The following is a 23,610-nucleotide window of genomic DNA, read 5'->3' as shown; positions in this document are numbered from 1 at the left end:
TATGTCTGATCCAAGACTACTCTTACACACAGCTTTTATTACAAATTACATATTCTCCAATCAAAGCAAACTTCTCCCCATTCCCTAAAAGTCCTATATGCTTACAGTCTTTGGACCTGTTGCTTCCTTAAACCCTATTTTCACAATTTCACCTAGAAACTTTGTTTAAATCTCCCTTCTTTATCTCCAAATCTATAGCTGATTCTTCTGGACTATAATAGTACTATACTTGCATCTATCTCTATTATAATATACTGAAACATGGAGGTATTAGAGTGAAATTGCATCCTTACATTGAGTAAATAATATTGATTGGTAGGGCAATTAGCTGTACTGAAGGAGGGAGAGGTAACAAAGGTTATAAATAAATAGAAATAAATGTGTTATGGTAGTAAATTTAGAGATGAGTATGCAGAGCAACATGACCTTGTATAAAATCCAACAAAGTATGCAGAATTACATAATGTCTGCATTATGTGAACATGAAGGGGAGCCAACATTATGAAAGAAAGATCTGTGCATGCTCCATGATTAACTAACTCAGCAAGGTCCAACTCCATGATAATGATATTAAAATGAGGAAAAAAACATGCAAAATAAAAAGTAATAAAGACAAAAAGAACACAGTCTAGTTAGCTCTGCCTTAGTGTAAGATTCAGAGAAGTTGACAAATTATTTATGTAGTAGTGAAATCACTAGGGGAAAAAACCTAGATTATATGTAGAAGTAGGAATTCCATGTTTCAAGCTGGCTGTATTTCCTATTGACTAGTAAAGGATTAATTAAATATTTAGCGATCAAGTTGTCTAGCTCTCATGGAAGAAAACTCTACAAGATGCAAGGTAAGTCCAAAATAGAACACAATATGGCCCCAAAATATACACAGCAGTCTAAAACAGGGCTAGCAAACTACTGCCCATGAGCCAAATCTGGCCCAAGGATGGCCTTTTTTTGTATAATGCACTCAATAAGACTAGTTAGCCATATTTAAATTATTAAAAAGAGAATAATATTTCCTGACAAAAATTACATGAAACTGAAATATCTGTCAATAAATAAGGTATTGGAAAACAACCACACATACTTACATATTAACTACAGCTGCTTGCACACTACAATGACAGAACTGAGAATTGGCAACAGAGACCTTACAGCCTAGGCCTAGAATACCTACTCTCAGGCCCTTTACTCATCCATTGTCTAAAGCACAGTGGGTTTGAATCAGCTTTACCACTTGATACACAACTCTAGGCAAATCACTTAATATCTCTATGCCTAAAATCCTTTATTTTTAAGAAGAAACAGTAATAGCAGCTACCTCTTATTAAGCACTTAGAACAATCCCCGTAGTGCTATAGGTGTTTGCTAGTACATAGATAGTATTACTATTCTTATAAACATTGTAACATTGTCACCTTTAATAATCTAAGAGGACACATGAGATATTCACAAATTTGTTCTCAGCTGTGTAATGTGTCAATTTTGTTGAACTATAAAACATAAATTTTATTTCAAATTATGAAGATTTTTAATATACCTGACTAAATTAGTTCATTAAATAGTAATTATTCAAAATAGAATTACCTACATATACACAATGGAATACTATTCAGCCATAAGAAAGAAACAAATCCTACCATTTGCAGCAACATGGATGGAGCTGGAGGATATTATGCTCAGTGAAATAAGCCAGGCAGAGAAAGACAAGTGCCAAATAATTTCCCTCATTTGTGGAGTATAAAAACGAAGCAAAACCGAAGGAACAAAATAGCAACAGACTCAGAGACTCCAAGAAGGGACTAGTGATTACCAAAGGGGAGGTGGGTGAGGAGGGAGGGAGAAGGGGATTGAGGGGTATTATGTTTAGTACACATGATGTGGGAGATAACAAGGAAAACAGTGTAGCACAGAGAAGGCAAATAGCGAATCTGTGGCATCTTATTACACTGATAAACAGTGACTGCATTGGGGTATGCGTGGGGATGACCACATTGTTTTTTCATGTGAAACATTCATAAGAGTGTATATCAACAATACCTTAATTAAAAATTTTTAAAAAATAGAATTACCTAGACCAAGTTATTTATACAAATATATAAATTATTTGTAGTGGGACAAGTACATTATAGATGATGTCTTTTGAATTCAAAAAATTGTACCATATATAATCATATTTATTTGACATTCATCTATCAGTATATCCACTCCTATTAGCTACAGAAGCTTAACTAGAGTACTGCTACAATCTATCTATGAAGCAAACTATATTGTCACTGGGCTATTTGGAAGTCAGACCATATTTCCCCATATATTATAAATGGTAATAAGGTAGCAGTCTTCCTTAAAATACACACAGATACACATATGTAGGTTGTTTGGTAGTTATAACCAGAATTACGACCCTTTTTCGGGTCTCTGTAGCATATAAGTAATTTTCACTAAAATACAAGAATGTGGATTTGTGCATTTATCTGCCATAGGAAATTTCAAATTATGATTTTTACCCAAATACAAGAAACCTACTTATTAATATAGAGTGCAATATAGAGATACAAAGAAATGGAAAAATACAAGCAAGAGCAAGAGACAAGGGGAATGTAGTGTACATGTCTAACAAGTTTGATTATACTTTCACAAAAAAAAAAAAGAGAGAGAGAGAATGAGGCAAACACAAAAACTGGCTTAAGAATTTTTCATAACTGATGAAAAAATACCAATCTTCAGGTCTAAAAAGCCCAGGACATCCCCATAAGGATTAATAAAACTAAATTCATACCTAGCTAAATCACAGTAAACCATAAAATATAAAATATGAAGAGCAATGTATAAATGCCAGAGTATAGACTGTTTACAAAGAAATGGTAAATTAAATTAACAAGAATTGCAAATCAGTAAATATACAGGCTATAAAATTTTATAGTGTGAATCAATAATAATAATCCCATCTGGGCTTCAAAAAATACAGCAATAATATATAACATCAATAGCATTTAAGTTAAGAAGGATAAGTTTCAGCATTAGGAGGACTGTAAAGAGCATAGAAAATATATACTTTAGTAAGTTAAGCATTAAATTCTCCTTAACTAATAAAAAAATTCACATACAGTAAAAGGACCTTCAAGTTTTTCTGAAGGTTGACAAGTTGATTACAAAGTTGCATGCCTTTGAAAGCTGTGAAACAGCAAGAGCAATAGAAAGGAACTTGCCAATATTAAAACATTTTGTAAAGCCTCTATAGTTGAAGCAGCACTGTACAGCCATATGGACAAACAGTCTAATGAAATGAAATAGAAAATCCAAAACTAGGCCAATCGCATGAGAAAAGTGAGTATGACAAAAGCAGCATCTCAAATCAGCAGGGAAAAAGTGGGCTTCTTCATACTTGGTAGCCAAATATTAAAAGGTAAATTGACGCATTCCAGCTTCCAAACAAAGGAAAAAAACTAAAATGGATCAAAAACTTAAATATAAAAAAAACTGAACAATACAAATATCAGGGAAAAAATCCCCTGTAAACTGATCAGAAAGAAATATTTCTTATGATTCAAAACTCAGAAACAATAGAGGAATACTAAGTTCTAACTATATTTTAAGTCAAAAAACACCATAAGCAAAGCAAAAGATAAGTGAAAAAATATACACTTGCAACTTGCATTGCAGGAAGAGGTTAATATCCCTAATACCTAAAAAGCTTATAAAAATTGAAAAGAAAAAGTCTAATTTATAGAAAATGGGCTTGAGATATAAAGGTAGCTCATGGAAAATGAAATAAAAATGGTCTTTAAGGACATGCAAAAAGATGTTCAACCTCACAGTAAGAAAAATACAAATTAAACATACAATGAGATACCATTTTCTATTAAATTAGCAAAACATCAAAAGTTGGACAACACAAAACTATGGGAGGTCTGAAGTAAACAAGGCCTCATTTTGTGCATGAGAATGCAAAATGGTACGATCTGTGTACAGGGAACTTAGGGATTACTTAGCAAAATTATGTAACTATTCATACTTTGACACAGATTTTAGGAACCTACCCCAGAAATCTACTGGCAGAAATACAAAAATAGGTTTGCAGAAGGAAATTAATCATAGTCTAAGAGGCTCTAACAAAGCCTAACTCACTCCATTTTGAAATGTTCCAAGGCAAAAAAGTTCCCTCCATGCTGCCCTCTAACTGGACTTTTCTGAGTTTCAGGAGTTTTGCCCAGAGTAACCGCCTGGAGACCACAGATAAGGACCTTCTATTCTTAAGGCAGTTTCAGAGAACACAGCTTCCTTGGTACCAGCAAGTGTGCCTGAGAGCAAATGATTAACTGATGATTCTGCACATAGTCCCCTCCAGTCTCCTTGAAGTTCCCCTTTAAAACACTCTCAATCTGAACAGCACTTTGGAAGTTGTCCCGGGACACTAGGCCACAATCTTCCCAGGTTGCTGGCTTCCTAAATGAAACCTCTCCTTTTCACCAACACTTGTCTCTCAAGTTTTGGCCTTTCTGGCAAGAAGTAGCCAAAGTTGGGTTGGGAACTGGGCTAAGGCCCAGTAACAATAGCACTATTATAATTAGGAAAAGAATGGAAACAATCTAAATACTATCATTATAAGACATAATGAATATATACTATGGTACATCTACACAACAGAATACTGTAAATTGAAAAAAAAAAGCTGGACTATGTCTGTATCACTATGCAGTGATCTCCAAGATACAATATTAAGTAAAAACACAGTAGAGAAAAGTACCTGTTTAGCTTAAAAAGGGCTTAAGTATTAAAGGATATATGTTAGTTGGATCTTGTTTTTCTATCCAACCAAATAATTTTTGTCTTTTTAAGTAGGTTTAGACCATTTACGTGTAATGTAATTTTTGGATGCTTGGATTAAAACCTGTATTTACAGTTGCTTCCTATTTGTTCTATCTGTTCATTGTTGCACATAACCTCTTCTTCCACCTTCTCTTGGATTGAATAATTTTGATTTCATGTTATCTCCACTCTGGTTTATATATCCAGCTCTGTATTCAATTTTTAGTGATTAGACTAGGATTTTCAATATACATTTCTAGTAAGCCTAACCTTACCTTCAAATAATATGCTGCTTTAAGTTTAATGTTTATGCTATTTTTGTCATCACTTTTATTTTAATTACAATATAAACCAACAATACTTCACTATAATTTTTTTTCCTTAATCACAGCATTTAGAAAATATGACCCACAGTCTGGTTACCACTTTTTATAAAAGTTTTAATGGAACATAGATATAGGCATGCATTTATGTACTGTCTATGGCTGCTTTGGTGATATTAAGGGCAGAGTTGTGTTCTTACAACAGACACTCTATGGTCTACAAGGCTAAAATATCAGACATCACCTGTTCTAGAAATTATGTTTCACAGAACAAATAAGAAAAATTCAATTTTACATTTACCTTTACCTTTTACCATTTCCATCTCTCATTTCTTTGGGTAAAATTACTGTCTGGCATCATATTTATGCTACATCTTTTTCATAGTTCAAGTCTTCTAGGAATAATTTTTTTCAGTTTTTGCTTTCCTGAAAACATACTTAATTCTTCTTGAATTTAGAGTTAAAAGATTTATTTTTATTTTTTTTTTATTGCAGCATTTTTAAGGTGTCATTTCATTGTGTTTTGGTGGTGTAGTTTGAGATACCTGCTGTATTTCTTACCTTTAGTCTTCTAAATTAGGTAATGCTGTTTTACTCTGGTAGCCTTCAAGATTTCCTCTGCAAATTTCAGAACCTGAATGTGATACATGTAGGTGATCCAGGTAGTAGGCCAGCATTTGGGGTATGTATTTGAAATTATCCTGCTTGTTGTTGGTTCTCTTGAGTTTCTTGGATTTGTGGTTTTATGTCTTTCATTATAACTGGAAAATTCATGGCCACTATTTTGTCAATAGTTTTTCCACCTCAGTTTTCTTCTCCTGGGATTCTAGCAGATATATGTTAAACAGTTTCATATTTTCCCAAAGCTCCTAGGTGTCCTATTCTGTTTTCTCCTTTTTTCTCTTTGTCTTTTAGTTTGGGTAATTCCCATTCACCTATTTTCAAGTTCATTCATTCTTTCTTCAAGTTTGCACACTCCACTGATGAACCCATCAAAGGCATTCTTCATCTGTTACTGTTTTTTATTTCCAGCATTTCCATTTGAATTTTTCTTAAAAGTGTCCCATCTCTTTGCTAAAAATCCCCAAAATGTTCAACCATATTATCACCTTTACCACCAGAGCTTTCATGTCTGAATTCGGTTCCACTAATTGCTTTCTCTCCTGACAGTGCATTTTTTTTCTTGCTTTTTTTTTATGTGTCTATAACCTTTTGGTTGAAAGCTGGACTTCATGATGTATAAATGTAGACTGAGGTCAGTACTTATGCCTGGAGATAGACATGCCTTATTTTTCTGATAAGCTAATAATGAGTCATTTAAATCTAGTCATGAATTAAGTGGGTTTGTGTTATGTTGTTGCTATGATGACCTTTAGTGTATTACTGGCTTCAAATTCCTGTGTTATATTGTGTTTAAAGTCGGGGCTGGGTTGCCAGATAATATTTTAGGCTATTTGGGCCACATACAGTCTCTGTCACACATAAATATATATATATGTGTATATATATATATATATATATTTTTTTTTTTTAATACCACTGTTTAAAAATATGATTACTATTCTTAGCTTGGAAGCCATATTTACAACAAAAGAACATGCCATAAGCAGCATCTGAATCATGGGGCATAGTCTGCCAACTCCTGAGGTAAAGAATTACCATATTATTAAACAGAAATAAAAGGTATAAAAGTACCAAATAGAAATTTTTTAAATAATATAATATCTGAGATGAAAATACATTGTATGGTATTAGCATCAAATTAGACACTGCAGAAGATATTATCAGTGAACACAAGACACGGCATTATTAAAATAAAACATGCCAGAAAGACTGATGCAAATGAACAGCAAGCTGTGGGTTAATTGTGTATTCTCTTCAAGTAGCATCCCTAAAGAAAAGATGGTAGTTTCTAAAACACACAAACAAAACTATTATGAAGAAGTTTCCCGAATTTGGTGAAATTATAAAACCAAAGACCCAAGAAGCTTTATGACCAAGAAACATGAGGGAGACTACACAAGATAAATTACAATCAGATTTCTTAAAACCAGCAATAACCTTCAAAAGACACCAATAAAAAAATTTAAAGACAAGCCACAGAGTGGGAGAGAGCATATATGAACCTCATATCTGATAAAGAATGTGTAACTAGAAGGTATAGAAAACTTTTACAACTCAGTAAGAAGGCAAACAGTAGAATTTAAAACTGGGCAAGATTTGAATAGACATTTTACCAAAAGATATGCTATAGCAAATAAGTTACATGAAATGATTTTTGCCACCAACAGCACTGAGGAAATGCAAATTAAAATTAAAATGAAATACCACTACATAACTATCAGAATGGCTATTATGAAAAAGGTAAGAAGTATTAGTGAAGATATGGAGAAATTGAAATCCCCATAGATAGCTATTAGAATTTAAAATAGTGTAGTCATTTTGGACACCATTTGGCAGTTCAATGTTAAATAAATGTTAAACATAAATTCATCATAACATGCAGCAGTTCCATTCTTGGATGTGGAGAGGTACTTCTCTCTTCAAGAGAAATAAAAACATTTGTCCATACAAGATTTGTACACACATATTTATAGCCAGAGACTGAGAAGAGTCCAAATATCTGTCAATTGCTGAATGCATAACAAAATATACTATATCCATACAATGGAATATTATTCAACAAAAAAAGTAATGAGCAATGGGTAAGTGAAACATGGATGAACTTTAAAAAACATTATAAATGAATATAGTCATATGTAAAAATCATATGTGTCATACTGTTTATATGAAACATTTAGAAATAGCAACTCTATTGAGATAGAAAACAGATCAGTGGTTACCTTGGGCTGGTGAGGGACTGGGCATTGCCTGCAAATGAGCACGAAGGAGCTTTCTGGTATGAGGAAAATGCAAAACTAGATGTGGTAATAGCTGCACAACTCTATAAATTTACTAAAAGTCATTGGATTATACACTTACAATTTGTGAATTTAATGATATGGAAATTATACCTCAAATTTAGAAATAAATAAAAAAGCAATCAGTAAGTAGTGGGGAGGTATAGATGAAACAAGATTGGTAATATACTGATAATTGTTGAAACTGATGATGGGTAAGACAGTTCATTTTATCATCCCTTCTACTTTGAACAGGTTTGAAACTGGCACAATTAAAAATTCTTTAAAAACAATGTTGACAAAGGTGTGAGATAACAGCTACTCTCTTACACTGCAGTATTATAAATTGATTCAACATCTACAGAGGAAACAGCATTACCTATTAAACCTGACAAATCTCATACTCTTTAATCTAGCAATTCTATTTCTATTCTGAATATAGCTACAATATACAAATATCCTTACACATTCTAAGGACCACTCATAATAAGGTAATGCATTAAAGGATTGTTTATAATAGCAACAGATTGGAACAAAAACAAATACCCATTAGTAGGGTACTAGTTAAGTTTTTATATATCCATGAGAGTGAAATGCTCTGCAGCCATTTTAATGACTGGTGAAGCTTTTCCTATATTGATGGGGAAAGATATCCTAGTGAAAAAAGTATGAAACAGTGTTTACTATACTAGCATTTTTTTTTTAATGGGGGAAAAAGTAAGATTTTTTTTCTTATTATGCATAAAATATCTTAGGAAGGAAACCCAAGCATAGTTACATTGGAAGAAAATAATTACATTGGTTGCCTACAGAAATGGAAACTAGGAGGCAGGGAAACATAAATTGCAGGATATCTCATTGTATATTCACCATACCTTTTGAACTTCGAACCATGAGTTTCAATTATTCAAAACTTAAAAGAAAAGGTGATAAAGAGAAAATCTGAAAAGCAGCCTCCCAAAAGTGTATATTGTATAGTGAAACAAAAATAACAATGACAGCAGAGTATTTGTCTGAAAACAGAAATGCAAGCCAAACACTGTGGATAGATAACTCTGAAGTATTAGGGGGAAAACTGTCAACTTAGAATTCAATAATCAGTGGAAGTATCTTTCAAAAACAAAGGTCTCTGTCAGTTATACAGAAGCTAACTGGCTTCTGGTTAGGTTTGGCCAGAGGGAGGCAACTGTGGAAAATTAAAGTCAAGAGGAAGGGAGGAATAAGGTCTTTTCCCCAGCCGTTCTTCCTCTTAATGTTCTTTAATTATACCTATTCTGAGGTCTCCTCTAAATCAGCTCAGAGCTTCTTCCTCTCATTAGCCATCTCCAGTCACAACTCTAGCAATATTTCCTCCTCCTCCCTCCTTTGTCCTTTCATTTCTAGAGCTAACAGCAACTTAACCTTAGTTGTTAACTCTGGGTTCACCAACCTTTCAATGTCTCTTAGATCTTCTAGCAACACTGAAAGTGATTCTATGAATTGAATTCCCTCTACTGAATTATCTAGCATGACTTATATTTCCCTACCTAGATCTTGATTGAAATAATCACAATATCTTAATAAAAAAGGAAATAAAAAAGCAAACAAAAATAAATTTATTGATTATCCTCTACAAGAGCAGCAAATTATTTTCTACCCAACCCCCACAGTTCTAAAATTAGAATGGAAAACTTTCAAAATAGTGTGGCTTAAGAAAATGTGGCTATAACCAATGGCTACAGCAAACATAAGTCACATATTTATTTTTATTAAATACTAAAAAAATGTCCTGGCGCCTTGATCCTGGTGCAATTTTTTTTCTATTGAGATAATGACACATACAACATTAGATGCATTTCATATGCAAAACATGATTCAATATTTGCATATATTGCAAAATGATCAACAGGTTAAAATCCATCACCATACTTAGATACGCATTTTTCTTTCCTATAACAATTTTTATAATCTATTCTTCATAATTCTCAAATACGCAATACAATATTATTAACTATAGTCACATACTGTACTCTACACCTCCATGACCTATTTATTTCATAACCTGAAGTTTGTTCCTTTTGACCACCTTAACCAATTTGGCTCAACCCCCAACCCCCATCTAATGACAACCATGAACGGGTTCTCTGTATTATGAGTTTAGGGGGCTTTCTGTTTTGGATTCCACATGTGAGATCATATGATATTTTTCTTTTGCTGACTTATTTAACTTAGCATAATGCCCTTAAGGTCCATCCATGTTGACACACATATATGTCATAAAATACCTATTTTTAAAGTATATAAAAATATACATATACATTATATATATATTCCCCACATTTTCTTTATCCATTCATCTATTAATAAACCCTTGGTCACATCCATTATCCATGTCTTGGCTGTTATAAATAATGCTGCAATGAACATAGGGGTGCGGATATCTTTTCATGTGAGTGTTTTCATTTCCTTCAGATAAATACCTCAAGTGGAATTGCTGGATCACATGCTAGTTCTATTTTTAATTCTTTGAGGAACTGTCACACGGTTTTTCATAGTGGTGTACCAAATTAGACTTCCATCAAGAGTGCACAAGGGTACCCTTTTCTCATATCCTTGCCAACACTTGTTATTTCTGTGTTTGATATTTCTGTTATTTGATAACAGCTATCCTAACGGGTGTAAGGTGGTAGCTCGTGGGTTTCATTTGCATTTCTCTGATTATTACAGATGTTGAGGACCTATTCATGAACCTGTTGGACAACTGTATGTCTTCTTTGAGAAAATGTCTACTCAGATCCTCTGGCCGTATTTATTTGGATTTTGTTTTTCTACTACTGAGTTGTATGAATTCTTTATGTATTTTGGATTTTAACCTTTAATCAGAAACATAATTTGTAATATCTTCTCCCATTCAGTGGGTTCCTTTTCACTTTGTTGATAGTTTCCTTTGCTGTGCAGGAGTTTTTTAGTTTGGTGTAGGCCTATAAGTTTTTTTCTTTTGTTGCCTTTGCTTTTGGTGTCAAATCCAAAAAATCATTGCCAAGACCAATATAAAGGAGCTTACTGCCTATGTTTTCCTCTAGGAGTTTTATGGTTTCAGGTCTTATATTCAAGTCTTTAATCCACTTTCAGTTGATTTTGTGTAAAATTTTAAGATATTGGTCCATTTTCATTCTTCTGCATGTAGCTGTATAATTTGCCCAACATTAATTGAAAAGACTGTCCATTCCCCACTGTATATTCCTGGCTCCTTTGATATAAATTAATTGAGCATGTATGTGTGTGGGTTTTCTATTTCTGTTCCATTTATTTATGTGTCTGTTTTTATGCCCATACCACACTGTTTTCATTACTATACTTTTGTGGTGTAGTTTGAGGTCAGGAGCATGATGCTTTGTTCTTCCTTATCAGTATTGCTTTGGCTATTTGGGGTCTTTTGTGTTTACTACACATTTTACCAATTGTTTGTTCTGTGAAAAATGCCACTGGATTTTTGAGAGAGATTGCACTGAATCTGTATATTTCTTTGGGTAGTCTGAACATTTAAACAGTATTAATTCTTCCAATCCATGAACATGGAATATCTTTTGATTTATCTGTATCTTCTTCTATTTCTTTCGTCAGTGTCTACAGTTTTCAGTGTACAGGTCTTTCAACTCCTTGGTGGAATTTATTCATAGATATTTTATTCTTTTTGATGTGATTGTAAATAGGAATGTTTTCTTAATGTCTATTATTAGCTTATACAAACAACAGATTTTTGTACATTGGTTTGGAATCCTAAAATTTTACTGAACCATTTACTAGTTCTAACAGTTCTTTTGGTGGAGTCATAATCATTTTCTATACATAACATCATGTCATCTGCAAAAAAAAAGACAATTTTGGTTCTTTTCTGATCTGGGTAGCTTTTACTTCTTTTTTCTTGCCTAACTGCTCTGGCTAGTACTCTGTTATATAAAGGTTGGCAAGAGTAGGCATCCTTTTCTCGTTCTTGATCTTGGAATACTTTTAGCTTTTCACCATTGAGTATGATATTAGACGTGGGTTTGTTATATATGATGCTGAAGTATGTTCCCACACTTGTTGAGAGTTTTTGTCATAAAAGGATGCTGAATTTTGTTAAATGCTTTTTCTGTGTCCATTAAGATGATAATTTGATTTTTATTCTTCATTTTATTAGTGTAGTATATCAAGTTGATTGATTTTTTTGGGCTATTGAATCATCTTGCATCCCTGGAATTAATCCCACTTTATTAATGTATTATTGCATTTAATTTGAAATATTTTCTTGGGGATTTTTGCATCTGTGTTCATCAGGGATACTGACCTGTCGTTTTTTTCCTTCTTGTGTCCTTGTCTGGTTTGGGTAGGGTGATGGTGGCCTTGTAAAATGAGTTTGGAAGCATCCTGTCTTCAACTTTTATGGAATCTGAGAAGGATTCATATTCATTCTTCTTTGAGAGTTTGGTAGAATTCACCAGTGAAAGTTTCTGGTACTGGAATTTTTTTTCTTGGGAAGTTTTTGATTAAGTCTCCTTACTATTGATTACTCTATTCTGATTTTCTATTTTTTCACAGTTCAGTCTTAGTAGGTTGTATGTTTCTAGGAATTTATCCATTTCTTCTAGGATATCAAATTTGTTGGTGTATACTGTTCACAGTCATCTCTTATCATCCTTGGTATTTCTGTTTATCAGCTGTAACATCTCTTTCATTTCTGATTTTGAGTCCTCTCTTTTTGCCTTGGTGAATCTAGCTATATGTTTGTTGATTCTGTTTACCTTTTCAAAGAACCAGCTCTTAGTTTCTATTGTCTTTTAGTTCAACTTCATTTATTTCCACTCTGATCTTTGTTATTACCCTCCTTCTAATATTAACTTTGGGGTTAATTTTTTCTTCTTCTTCTACGTCCTTGAGGTGTAAAGTTAGGTTGTTTGAGATCTTTCTTGTTTCTTGATGAGGCATTTATCACTATGAACTTTCATCTAACAATTGCTTTTGCTGCATCCCATAAATTTCTGTGTGTCCCATCCACTTTCATTTGTCTCAAGATATTTTTTTATTTATTTTTCATTTCTTCTCCAACCCATTTGTTGTTCAGTAGCATGTTGTTTAATCCGCAAGTAGCTGTAGTTTCCAGTTTCTTCTTGTAATTGATTTCTATTTTCATATCATCATGGGTCAGAAAAGATGCTTAATGATTTCAGTCTTAAACTTATTAAGACTGTTTTGTGACTTACTGAACATATCTATGCACTTGGGAAGAATGTGTATTCTACTGCTTTTGGATGGAACATTCTGTATATGTCTGTTAAGTCCATCTGGTGTAATGTGTTGAAGGTCAGTGTTTCCTTCCTGATTTTGTTTGTATGATCTAACCACTGATGAAAGTGGGCTTTAGTCCCCTACTGTTATTAAATTATTGACTCCCTTCAGATCTCTTAAAATTTGCTTTATGTAAAATTTAGATGCACCTGGGGGAATTTCTTATGAGATTTCTATATAAGGAACAATGAGCAAAATTTTGTTACCTTTGCAGCAATTACAGAGGTATTACGTATTTGTTCTTTGGGTTCTTCTCTCTCTCTCTTTTTTTTTTAAACTTCATTCCACAGTGAAAGCTGATAGTATGATGTTTTGGTCTAGTTCTACTAAACAAAGCTATTAGGGGTGAGGAAGTAGAAGTTAACAGGTTCAGCTCTGTAGTTTTTGAGGAATCTAACTTAGTACAAAATTTAAAAAATTCAAATATGAGTGAAATTCAAACATATATTTACACCTTCCATAGTGACTATATACTTCTTCTTCTAAAGTATAACTGATCTTCCTAACAGTGGAAATTGTAATAGCTTTTAGTCTACTGCTCTTTCACTTTAGGTTTTGTATATCCACAATGACCAAGAGAATGATTAAGCTTTCCTTCCTTTCATTATATTGTAAAAACAATAAATACCATTTTCTAAAAACACACATGTACATCCCTTTAGATTCTGATATATACTAATATAGGTGGGAATAGAGAATTTCATCACCTGATCACTTTTCATCTCTGCCAATACATATATAACAGTTAATAATCCCTCTCTCTCTTTGCTTATAAAATGACTACAGTCTAACCTGCTTCACTGCAAATTAGAAAAATGATCAATGAAAACCAAAATTACAAGAAAAAAAATTCTACTCACAACTAGCTCTAAATGAAATACTGTTTCTAAACACGGTCAATATAAACAAATACAGGTTTATTTATCTCTAATGCTGACTTCAGCTACTACATATCCTGAAAACAATATATTCTAATGTAACAATAAAGAAAAACAAAACAATGTTGAGAAATGGAATTGAATTAAGACCATCAGTTGCCTCAAAAAGGAATATATGTCTTCCTCCAAGAGAGAAAACAAAGAAACAGAAAGCTAGACAGCCTACACTGCTCTATAAAATAAATAAGGTCAACTGCCACAAATGATTAGTAAAGAGAATGGATACAAACTTGGATAATGTGATGAGTAAGTGTTGGTCAAAATAATTAAAGAATCAAAAAGCAGTAAGAGTGCTACATATAAAGGACATATGGATTGGGGCCCTAAGACAAACACCTTTCTGGGGACTGGAGCCCCCAAAAAACAAATGGCCTTTTATAATTAGCCTTTCTTCCTTTGATTTCAAGGCTGTTTCCAAAATTAGTTGAAGCCTAGGCCCAAGTTATAAACAATAGAGACTGAAGTTAAGACACAAATTCTGTTTGAAATACAGTACAATTGAGCAACATAATCAGAAAGGATCACTGATCTATCATTACATATGTAGCCTAGCACGTGAATATCTAGCCACTCTAAATAAGAGGCTGATTATACCCACTTTGTTCCATGAAAGAGAAGGCTCTTTGGTCTTCTGTCTGAGGCAACTTGGCATATTAGAGTATATATTTTTACATTTGCCACTGCACATACAAAATACTATTACCTGAGTTCCTTCCTCCGGTACACCATGTAGATCATTGTGAATCTAGAAGCTTCCAGGTTAATTATCTACATCCATCACTGAACCCTGCCTGGAAGGCTGAAATCTATGAACATCTATTTCCCATTGGGCTACTTCCACTGGGAAGGTAACATTAAAGTTTGCTTTTATTTTATGTAAAAACTGGTAAAGTCTATATTCTCAGACAAAAAAATTCTCTGTCATTTTTTAACATGACAATAGTAAAAAGACTAGCAAGCAATGAAACACAAGTCAATAAATTAGTTAAAAATTTTCAAACTTTCCCTTGAAAGCCTTAAAAGCATTTTCACATTGTAAATGTGTAAATTCTCTTTACTAATCATTTGTGGCACTTAGTTTCAGGGTGTTTGACTTCATTCTACCTGTAAAACATGGGAGTCACTGTTTAATATGACTTGTGAATTATAATGAAATCCAGTAATATCCTGGCATCTAGTCCAGGCACCTGGATGCACTTCAACATTTTGTTTCCCATTCCAGGGAAGCTCTTCTGCAACTTCCAATTTATCACTATTATTTTTTCAGAGCTCAGCTCAAGTGTTAGCTCACCCAGCAAATTTTCCTTGACCTCCCAGACCAAATCGAGTACCCTCTTATACTCTCATTATACCCTATAACTCTTTCATAATTATAATTACATAATAGTGTGACTGCTTATTTAATATCTTTTAGCTCTGTAAGGTCTTTGAGAAAACAAGGACTTGTCTATCTTCCCTATAACCAAGAACAGAGATTTACAGAATGAGTGAACAAATACTATGTAGCAATTGTTAGAAGAATTTTCTGGCTTATGTATTTACTTAAATAACATAGAATACTATTACAAAATTACTACTATTAATAGTACCACCATGTTGTTATTTCCCTATTTTTCTTCTGGTATTAAAAATATAGTTAATTTTTCTATTAAAATAAATTCACATAAGGAAGGAAGTTTTCCTTACAAGAAGCAATACTATTGACAAACCACTAAGATAATTTACTTGGTTTTGCCTAGACTATCTATCTTGGATAATATTTGCTTCTGCCTAACACATTATTCTTTTCATGACAATAGTAAAAAGGCTAGCAAGCAATGAAACACAAGTCAATAAATTAGTTAAAAATTTTCAAACTTTCCCTTGAAAGCCTTAAAAGCATTTTCACATTGTAATGCTAAAGTTAAAGATTATATGGGTGAAAGCAGAAAAAATCCAAATAGGTACTGAAAGAAGAATATGTCTTCTTTATAATCATGTATTTCTTTTGGAAATCAGAGAGAGAATTACTGAAACTCTTGGTAGTCTTCAAAAGAATGTAAAAAATTACTCCTTGTAGTAGACCTATCTTATGTTTGTCAACCTAGCCAGCTCTCTTTCACACTACCTCATTCACTTCTTGAGGGAACTGCTTATTCCTCCAACATTTTCATGGTTTGGGTGGGGCTGCCAATGTAGCACCTTCATTTTCCCTAGCCGTGGGTTGGGGGCCTGTCATCGGACTGACCCCAAAAATCTTACCAGTGACTCCTCAACACAGTGACTAGTCCAAGTAGTGGGCACTAACCTCAGCTGGTCCTGAGTTCCCAAAATACTTTGGGGATTAGAAATGGGGAGAAGGGAGTCTTCTCCCTGAGTCAATAAACTAAGCTTAATCCCATAACTATTAGCAGCCCTGCGACAATGAAACAGAGAAAGGAAAGATGGAAAGGGAGAGAATAGTTCTAGATGATACTTTATTCTCTGAATATAGAAAATCCTGGAACTTGTTCTAGTCCTTGCTTTTCCATGGTTTTAGTCATCTAGTAAATCCATTCCCCTCTTCTTTTTTGGCTTAAAATAGCCTGAGTAAGATTTGTCAATTACAATAAGTCCTAATACGTTTCCCTTATTCACTTAGGAATAATAAAATACAAACAAAACAATATTTTTTTAAATAATGTTTTTTAACGTACTCTTACAAATCTGATATTGTAAACTCTTCTTCCCTCCTATAATTATTTTCAGTGTAATTAACAGAAATTGTATTCAGTGCACATGTAAGCAGTTTGCAACGATTCTGTGCCCTTTCCTGTTCAGATTATTTTTAATTTTCCTGGAGTATTTAATTCCCTTTTTATGTTCTTTGCCTTGTCTACTTTAATCACTACTTAAAATGGTCCCAAATTCTCAAGGTTAGTTTCAAATCTCCATTTTTACTGGAAATTTCCTTCTGGGTGATGACATATCTATAATATCTACTACTCAGCAATGATTCTGGGACTTTCCTTCAGCTTAAGTAAAAGCCAGTTTTAGATCCTTCATCATCTCATCTTTTTACACCCTCATTTTCCTGCCGCATATTCTCTAGTAACTTCCCCAGAAAGGGTGTGTGGACAAGTCAGTCTTCTTGATCCTCACATGCTTGAAAATGTTCTTCCTACTCTCACACTTCACTAACCATTTGGATGAGTATAAAATTCTACAGTAAAAATAATTTCCCATCAAACCTATAGGACACTAATTCATTATACTTCACTACCCACTGTTAGTTATACAAAGACTGATAGTTATTCCTTTGTAGGTAGGTATACTAGTTTTTACTCTCTAGAAGGTATTCAAATCTATGTTTTCATTCTTGGTATTTTCAAATTGCAAAATGATGCATTTAGCTGAGTATCTTTTATATTCACTGTGCTAATCACTTCTTGAGGCCTTTCAGTCTTCAAGTTCACGACTTTTAGTTCTGTTAAATTCTTTTATTATATCTTTGAAATTCCTCCAATGTATTTGTCTCTAAGTTCTTTTTCTGGAACTCCAGCTAGCCAAATAACAAATCTACATTGAGCCACCATTTCATTTGTTTTCTGACACACTGCTTTGGGTTTTGTTTTACATTCTGGATTATCTCTTCAACTTTACCTTCCAAACTTCCTAAAGAACTTCAAATTTCAACCATCACATTTTCTTAATTACCATGAATTCATTTTTGGTATTAATTACTCCTTTCACACATGCTATGTCAATATTGTAATGTTGTACGTATCTTCTCAACTCTCTCTGAAATACTTAAAGGTTTTATAATTTTGTTAAATTTTTTTTTCTGTATTAACACTATTTGTTCCAGATTTTTTTCCAGTTTGTTTTCACTGTATTTTTTCCTGTTGAAGGCATTCCTCAAGTGTCTGATGATTCTTAAACACATATTAATATTTAAGAATAAAGCCATAATTGGGACTCCTATAAGCATATGTCTAGAATTTGATAACTGATGAGTTTTTCTTTAGGTAATTAAGTGATTAACAAAGCATCTCAAAGAGGAACCCTAAATGCCCAGGTCATTGATCCAAACTCATTTAATTTCTTTAGAGAAATAAAAAGCAATACTGTTTCCCTACTCTAACCCTAAGGCCTGATGATTGGCCTAAACAGAAAAATGCAATTAACCCCTTTATCTACATTCTCTCAAAGTATCTCATTTCCTACTCTCTATTTCATACCTTGCCTGTTCAAATTTTACACCTCTCCAGGATTCTAGGGGAAGAGAGGCAAGAGAGACTGTCTTCCTCATATCTTATAAGACAGAGGATAATTGTGTTTTAACTGCTACCCAAAGTTTCAAAAAATGTTTTATAAACTTTATAAATATTCAAATATACACATATATAAAAATACATGAAAGTTTCACAAAATAATACTTATCCCTTGAGATGTACTGTGATATTTTTCTATTGTATTTTGTGATGTTGAGAAATGATTTCACACACCATTTATTGTGATATGAGTGCAGTTTGAGTATACCCCTCCTGACACACAAATGTTGTGACTTGTTCTGCCATGTTTCAATGGCCACACCTGTTTTCTATCCCCCAGAAAACTACTGAAATCTTTCATTCAGTGATGTCTCTTTTCTGTTTTCCTTTCATTGTATTTCTCCCTTTTATTTCTTTACTATAATTTTAATAGGATCTAGGAGAGCAAAAAGGATAAACACAAATGCTCAGTTTGTGATCTTTACCTTGAAGTCCTCTTTAAGTATTTTTAAAAACCAGAAGTGTCCTTACCTCTTTTTGGCCTGATTTAAGATCCCTCTGCTAACTATGATGGCCTCAATTGCTGTATTCTGGGACTTACCATTAGAGTCAAGGTAATCTAGGGAATTAAAAAGTAAAGTGCTCATAGTGACCTTAAGAATCTATACAATAATTCCACTTAACTCTAAACCAAAAGTAAAACTATGGTTAAATGTTCAAAACTATACCTAAATATTTAAATGAAAAAAATGAAAGTTTCTTTTTGAGAAAACACTTTAGGAAAGAGTCCTTTCACAGAGAAAATAATCAAAATCCAGCCCTCGAGTACATCAAGAAAAACAATACTTTTATAACAATTAAAGAATACTTACAAAGCAAGACTACTCAAAACATATTGTACGTGCTCACATTCATCTGGGAATGACACACTGGCTGATGTAAAACAGCAGAGTGCAGTCTGAAGAACCTGAAGCTGTGGCAAAGGGACTTGCCATCTTCCAGCATAATCCTCAACCACCTAGTAGGGAAGCAATTCAAGAAGTACATTATTATAGAAGATGTTCTCAACATCTTAGAGTTTAAAAATCTGGGTAAAACTTACTAGATAAATTAAAACATTAATGAACACAAATGATTTGGGGGGAGATGGTCTTTATTGTTTATTTCTATAGCATACACCTGAAAATAAAATTAACTAGTATCTTTGAAAGTGTGGGAAAAAATATAGCATATGAATGACTTTACTGTCTGAGTGCCAAATCTTTACCAAACTTTACAACAAATGCCCTTCACTTACCATATCTAGCTTCTGTCAAAATACCATTTATCAAATATTAAAATAGCAAGAGAGGTGAATGTAGTCATAAAGAAAAACAGAAATAATCATGTATCATTATCATTATTATGTATAAGACTGAACTCTAAGCATTCTCGCAACAAGTTAGTATTAAAGACACTAATGCTCCATATTATGGAGGAAAGAATCCAGAATATAATCAGTGTTGGCATTGTCACTGAACTAGTTTGATGAATTTGGGTAGGTCATCTCCCTTCTCTAATGTATTAATTTCCTCACCATAAAATAGTAATACTAATGCCTATCTTTCAAGTTTACTCTGAAGCTAAATTGGGATAATAACTTATGAGCAAACACTTTAGAACTATCAATTGCTATAAAATGTTAATTATATTTCTCATATGCAAGACTGCTATATTAAAACAACGTATTTTAAAAATTCATCATATAAAAAAAAACCTTTTGGTGAACTATGGCCTACAGGCCAAATTTGCCATACTGCCTATTTTTGTATGATCCAAACTAAAGAATGGATGTTAGGTTTATAAAAGGTTGAAAAATCTATTTTCCTGTGTGAAAATCATATGAAATTCAAATTTCAATGCCAGAAAGTTTTATTGGAATATAGCTAAATTCATCCATTTACATATTATCTATGGCTGCCTTCCTGCTACAAATGCCAAGTTGAGTAGTCATGACAGGATCACATGGCTCACAAAACATAAAATAGAATTTAACATTTACCCCTTTACAGAAAAAGTTTGCCAACTCCTGATTTAAAAGCTGGGAAAACCAGAGTACAAAAGCTAAGAACACTCAGGGCTCAAGAACTTTTCATATTAAAGCACTTAGAATTAGGAGATAATTTTCCATGAGTCTCTTGTATTTCTACAGTTTCCAAAAAGAGGCTTGACTGTCATCTTTTCAAAGTTACTTCTAGGAAAGAGCCTTGAGAAATAGAGATAACTGTCTCCCTCCAGAGCAGTGAGCCTGTTTACCATCCAGTATATCATGATGTTATATCCCTCTGGAGCAAAGGTCAGGCAGATAGCTTGTAGACTATTATAAAATATTAAGGTACCCTAAGTTTGGGGTTCCTCAGCTGTGATAAAAAACCTACTGTGAGTGCAGATCCACCTGGGCCACTCATATCACCTTAATGAGAATTGTGGGGCTAGGAGAACCATCCTGAACATGAAACTCAAGCAGCTTGCTGTCCCATGAATAATTAAGTCCTTTATCTCTGACCCATGAGTTTCATGTCTTCTGCCAGCATTCGTGAGACTGTGGTTAAATCTCAGACCCTTCACACTTCTCTGACAATTCCAAATTCCAACAGAAGGTAACTAGCAAATGTCTCCAATGTTTCTAAGAACATGTGCAGATAAAAAAACTCAAAGTTTTTATCTCTGTGAACTTGTATCCCTTCCAAATCTTGTAGTAATTACCATCTGGGAAGTAAAACCAGTAACAATGATGACCCCAAGTTAAGACAGACTTTCCTAAACACTGCAAGCCAAATAATAATAATAATAATAATAATAATGTTAGATAAAACAGTGGTTCTCTGGCTTTAAATTTTCTCTTCGCCAGAGTGTTTGACAAGCTTTACTGCCCCTTTTTGGCCATGACACCACCATTTTGGTGCCACATAAAAAAAATAGGTACCTGACAATCTCACATTTGTCCTGTCCTCAGTCCCAATAGTTTTCCCTAATCCATATCTATTTACAGCCTTATTCACTTCCTATTTATGGGCTGGGTTTATCTCTGTAGAAGAGAAGCTTTCTACTTTCTCAGCTTCTATTCTCATTATAGCTTCCCTTATTCACCAAGATGCAACTGCTAATACCCTGCCAGATCTTACTGTGACTAAACCCAACACAAAAGATGTCCTTGTGGGAAAACACCTCCAACAGGTTTGGTGCAATACCCTTGAAGGGACATAAACAAAAATGGCTGAAATTTACCTATCTTCATATACTATTATGTCATGCCAGACATAACTAATTCCCAGTAACATTAACATAACATATACTGTAACACTATTTCTCTTTTAATCATTTTCCTTAAAATATGTAAAACTATAACCATTAACCTTGAAATTTTTCTCCTGTGCTACAACTGCTATCACAAACACTCAGCTAATGAGAGCTGATACCATGACATCGTAATCTGAAGGTGCTCTACCAGGACACAGTGCAGAATGCAACACTTCTTCCATTTTTCTTTTTCTTTCCAAATAAGTAACAGTCTAACAGTGGCCAGAAAAATGCTGAAGTTGCTGCAAACAGAGGAATAGAATTTATCTGGATCTTTATTATCAACTATTACTACAGTTCTAAATTCTTTAAGAAAATGGTCTAAGAAACAGAATAAAAATCAACAGTGCATTGGTGATTACAAGAAATCTTTTTCTTCATTTCCAAGGGTGGAACAACATTACTTCAATGCAATTTACTAGAATTTACAAAAACTATATGAAAACTGCTGCAAGAAGTTATAGTCAAGGCTAAAATAAGGCCATGCTATATGCTACATGCTATATGGAGAGTTGACTAGAAGGCAGAGGACAATGTTAGAATATAGTCCAATGATCCTACAGCACTTTCTCAGTACTCTCCATTTACAAGAGCATATTCCCTGCTCTAAAAGCAACAGTGTATACTAGATATTGTCATATCTCAATTTACCATGGCAAATTATCTTGAGAATGAGTACAGTTTTATCCTCTGTCAAAACAAAGACCTAATTTAAACCTATTAAGTTAAAATATAGGAACACAAAAAATACATCATCCAAATTACTATGGACTAAAGTAAATTCCTCTTAAAATTCATGTGTTAAAGTCTTAACCCCCCAATGGGACTGTATTTGGAGATGGGGCTTTTAGGAGTTAATTAGGGTTAACTGACATCAAAAGGAAGGGGTCCTAAATGGATAGGATTGGTGGCCTTTTAAAAAGAAGAGAGAGATCTCTCTCCACACTTATGCACTGAGGAAAGGCCATAGTGTGACCACAAAGAGAAGGCAGCTGTCCGTAAACCAGGAAGAGTCTGCACCAGAATTTGACCATGCTAGATAGAACCCTATCTCAGACTTGCAGCCTCCAGAACTGTGAGAAAATAAATACCTGTTGCTTAAGCCATCAAGTGTGGTATTCTGTTATGGCAGCTGGAACTAATACACAAACGTATAAAAATAATACACGTTAACTTATATAACAAAAAATAAGCAAAATGATCAACTAAAATATGATTATCTATTTCTTAACTGAGCTCTCCTGTTTTCCTAACAACAATAAAGACAAACACTGAGTAAACAATCCTCTTGATTTCTAAATCTAGGTAATAACAGACTAGATCATAATACATTATCAATCGTGACTTTTTTTCTACTTCTGGCCATTCACAGTCCTGTCCTCTTCCTCCATGAAATCTCCCACTGTCATTAACTTTCATTACTTCAAACACCTCACAGTTCATATGTGTCAAATTGTTCACTGTTAACTTCATCGCTTTTTTAGTTAATCCCTCCACTTTTTAAATGCAATTAACAAACTAGAAGACACATTACAATTACCTTCCATTCTAAGATCTTCAAAAAATAGCCATAATACATGCCTGTATTAATACAATCTATGCATTGAATAAATTTACTAGTTTTATAAATACCTAAAATAAACATTTTAATAAACATTAAGTTAATCTTTAACCTCCCCGTTCAGTATGATTATTATTCATTTGTAATGTAGTTACTATTTATGTAAAAATTTCCACCAAGAGGGCCTAGGAGCAATGACATCTT

At 33.4% G+C, this 23,610-nt stretch overlaps 1 protein-coding gene and 1 long non-coding RNA gene across 10 annotated transcripts in view; one reads left to right on the top strand and one right to left on the bottom strand.

Annotated features, from left to right (window-relative positions):
- Positions 1 to 23,610, bottom strand: part of ZNF654 (zinc finger protein 654) — a 99,565-nt gene that overhangs the window by 42,228 nt on the left and 33,727 nt on the right. For 2 of the 5 annotated variants that reach the window (XM_036898906.2, XM_036898924.2), the window contains exon 2: positions 19,379 to 19,524. The exons of 2 other annotated variants lie outside the window; for them this stretch is intronic. In XM_036898906.2, coding sequence (XP_036754801.2) covers positions 19,379 to 19,524 — 146 coding nt within the window. Of the gene's footprint in view, positions 1 to 19,378; positions 19,525 to 23,610 lie in introns of those variants that run through there. One more of the 5 variants, XM_057501918.1, reaches the window with a different exon arrangement.
- LOC118919218 (uncharacterized) overlaps positions 1 to 23,610 on the top strand; it is a 104,117-nt gene that overhangs the window by 47,118 nt on the left and 33,389 nt on the right. The window lies entirely within an intron of this gene.

This window comes from Manis pentadactyla, chromosome 1, assembly GCF_030020395.1.
Source record: "Manis pentadactyla isolate mManPen7 chromosome 1, mManPen7.hap1, whole genome shotgun sequence".
In the NCBI taxonomy this organism is placed as follows: Eukaryota; Metazoa; Chordata; class Mammalia; order Pholidota; family Manidae; genus Manis; species Manis pentadactyla.
This window is presented reverse-complemented; position numbering and strand designations above follow the sequence as displayed.